Consider the following 2,670-nt stretch of genomic DNA (forward strand, 5'->3'; position numbering starts at 1 on the left):
GTTTAAAAATGATTAAAAACTAAACAGCCTACAATATTTTTATAGTCCTTATTTTACAGTTAAAATATGTTTATTAAATAAAGTCTAATGTTACAACTAATCAGGGATCCGTTTAACAAATTTTAGCTCCATATCTGTACATTTAAYTGAGCTGCAGCCGTTTGTGTTTGTGTCAAATTAATCCGTCCAGTGGTTCATGAGATATTTTGCTAACAGACAAACACAAGCAAGTGATAAACATAGAGGAGCAGGTGGGAACTAAACGGTGAAGCAGAACCTCCTGAAACTCAGAGTCAGTTATTGGATCAGGCTGACAGGTTCCCCCTCTAACCCTCAGTCTGAGCAGAACCGTCCTCCTGGTTCTGTTCTGTCTGAGCTCAGCTGCTGGTTCCTCTGCAGGCTCATCAGAACATCATCAGTAACAGAGCCTGGAGTTAACCCTTTAACGCTGTGACATCCTTACAGATGTGCTGAAGGCTTCCGTGTGGTTCAGAGCGGGACGGACCGATCCGATACCGTCTGTGGTGAGTTGTGAGTGGGTGGAAGAGACGGTGTTTGTGGTTTGGTGAGAGCGTTTGTTCAGAGTGAAACTACCTGTTGGTTTGTGGTTTGGAGTGTTAGCTGAGCACTTTTCATCTCTACGTCTGTGTGGAAGACTGTAATCAATCTGTTCTTTTCAACTGAAACAAAGGGTTTCTGGTTTTTCTTTAGTCTGAAGCAGACGTCAGTGAAATGAGGACGGTGTGTGTTTGTGTGTGTGTGTGTGAGGTCTTTTTACATGTGTGTTCTTTTGTTTTGCAGAAGACAACAGACGGGATCATGTAATTACTGGTGTCATGGTTGCAGTCCTTGTTGTGAGCATTGCTGTTGGAATTGGGTTGTATATGTACTCAAGTACGTTGTGTTTAAATATTCCCAACATGTTGAGAAGAGTCAGTCACACCAGGATCCTAACGTTGTCTCTTTGCTTTGTCTCCTCAGAAAAATCCACATATCGAGTTGAAAAACCGAATAAAAATGTGAGTTTCTACTGTTTTATTACACGACTAAGACATGAATGTGTTTATATGTAAACATCATTTATAAAAGTGGCCAGCAGTGATTTACAGGACAGGTACAGGGTTTAAAGATATTTTAGAAAAACCCAAATACACAGTAAATTTAAAGCAGTTTTACATTTAGTGTTTCAGCAGTTTTATTTTTATTTATTAGCAAAAGTGTAATGCAAGTTCAATTTGAAAAGCTGAAGGAAACAAAAAAAGCCTAACTTTGCAGAAAAACATTTAAAAGGAGCAAAAATATAGTTGAAAAAGCACAAGAAGCTAAAAGATAAAAGCTGAAATAGCTGAATATAGAAGAAAACAACTGTAAAAAGCATAAATTGCACAAAGTACCAGAAAAAAGCACAACAAAATAGAATAAAGCAGAATATTAGCAGAAAAAGGCATATGTAGCTAAAAAGGCAGAAAAACAGCTAAAATTGGCATTAAAAAGCTAAATGCAGTAGCCACAAGTTGAAGTTAGTACCCAGATAATAAAAGTGTTGTAAAAAATGTAAAATTATCAGAAAAAAATGCACAAAAGTACAAAAAGTGATAATTTGTAGTAAAATAGATTTTTTTTCAGTAAAACAGATAAAAAATATTTGGAAATTCTTTAATTAGCATAAGAAGCAGAAGTTTGCTGAACTTAGCAGAAATAAGTTGTAATGGCTTCAAAAAAGCTTCAGTTGGTAGAGCTGATGCCTCTCAGCATGAAGGTTGCAGGATCAAATCCCAGCTGGGGACCTTTCTGGGTAGAGATTGCATGTTTTCTCTGTGCATGGGTGGGTTTTCTCCGTGTACTCTGGCTTCCTCCCACAGACCAAAAACATGATTGTTAGGTTACCTGACAACTCTAAATTGTCCCTAGATGTGAGTGAGAGAGTGAATGTTTGTTTGTCTCTGTGGCTACGTTCACTCTGCAGGAAAACRCCACCCAAATCTGATTTTTTTATGACAGTTTGAAGGCGACAAATCTGATTTTTTTTTTTCAAAATTTGACCCAGGCCRTTTCAGTATGTGGTTTTAAATCTGATACATATCTGATGTTTTCAAAGTGACTGCAGTGTGAACGCTCATGTCACAAACCGTGTTTCCATCAAGGCTTTTTGATGGACATGTAGAAGTGTCGCATTAAAAATGCAAAAAAAAAGTCAGATGGAAACAGCAAAATTCGAAAAAAAATCCTCAATTCGCTAAAAAGTTTTTACGCTCGTTTGAGGTGGTTTTTGGATGATTCGCAAAGTAGTTAATGCGATCTTGAAGCGATCTTACCTCTAACTCCTTCATGACTCCGAGCGAGATAGTAACAGATCCAAGCAGCGACATGATGTGAAAAAAAGGCAGTCCTGCAGCTAAGTAATAACAAATTAATGATATTAATGTGCGAMCGGACCGCTCCTGGAACAACAACAAACACATGGTCGTCTGTAATGGCTGCCGTCTACCGGTGTTCTGTAAAAGTTGGTCTACCTGAGAAAAGTTTCCCCACCAGAGGGGGCGCTGTTGAGACACAGAGCATGAGATTGTTGTTTAGTGGGATTCTGATGCCTTTATTAGAGGAGGAATACAGAAACTTTTAATGATGCTGATGATGGTGAGCCTGATTCTGAAGGCTTTGATTCAGCTT

The 2,670-nt window shown here is 38.3% G+C and overlaps 1 protein-coding gene across 1 annotated transcript in view; it reads left to right on the plus strand.

Annotated features, from left to right (window-relative positions):
• Window positions 1-2,670, plus strand: part of cd40 (CD40 molecule, TNF receptor superfamily member 5) — a gene marked incomplete at its 5' end in the record, with an annotated part of 5,822 nt that overhangs the window by 1,742 nt on the left and 1,410 nt on the right. The window contains 3 exon segments of the mRNA XM_014027949.1: window positions 466-524; window positions 802-894; window positions 982-1,019. Coding sequence (XP_013883403.1) covers window positions 466-524; window positions 802-894; window positions 982-1,019 — 190 coding nt within the window.

The sequence above is a fragment of the Austrofundulus limnaeus genome, unplaced genomic scaffold (assembly GCF_001266775.1).
Source record: "Austrofundulus limnaeus strain Quisiro unplaced genomic scaffold, Austrofundulus_limnaeus-1.0 Scaffold703, whole genome shotgun sequence".
NCBI classification, from domain to species: Eukaryota; Metazoa; Chordata; class Actinopteri; order Cyprinodontiformes; family Rivulidae; genus Austrofundulus; species Austrofundulus limnaeus.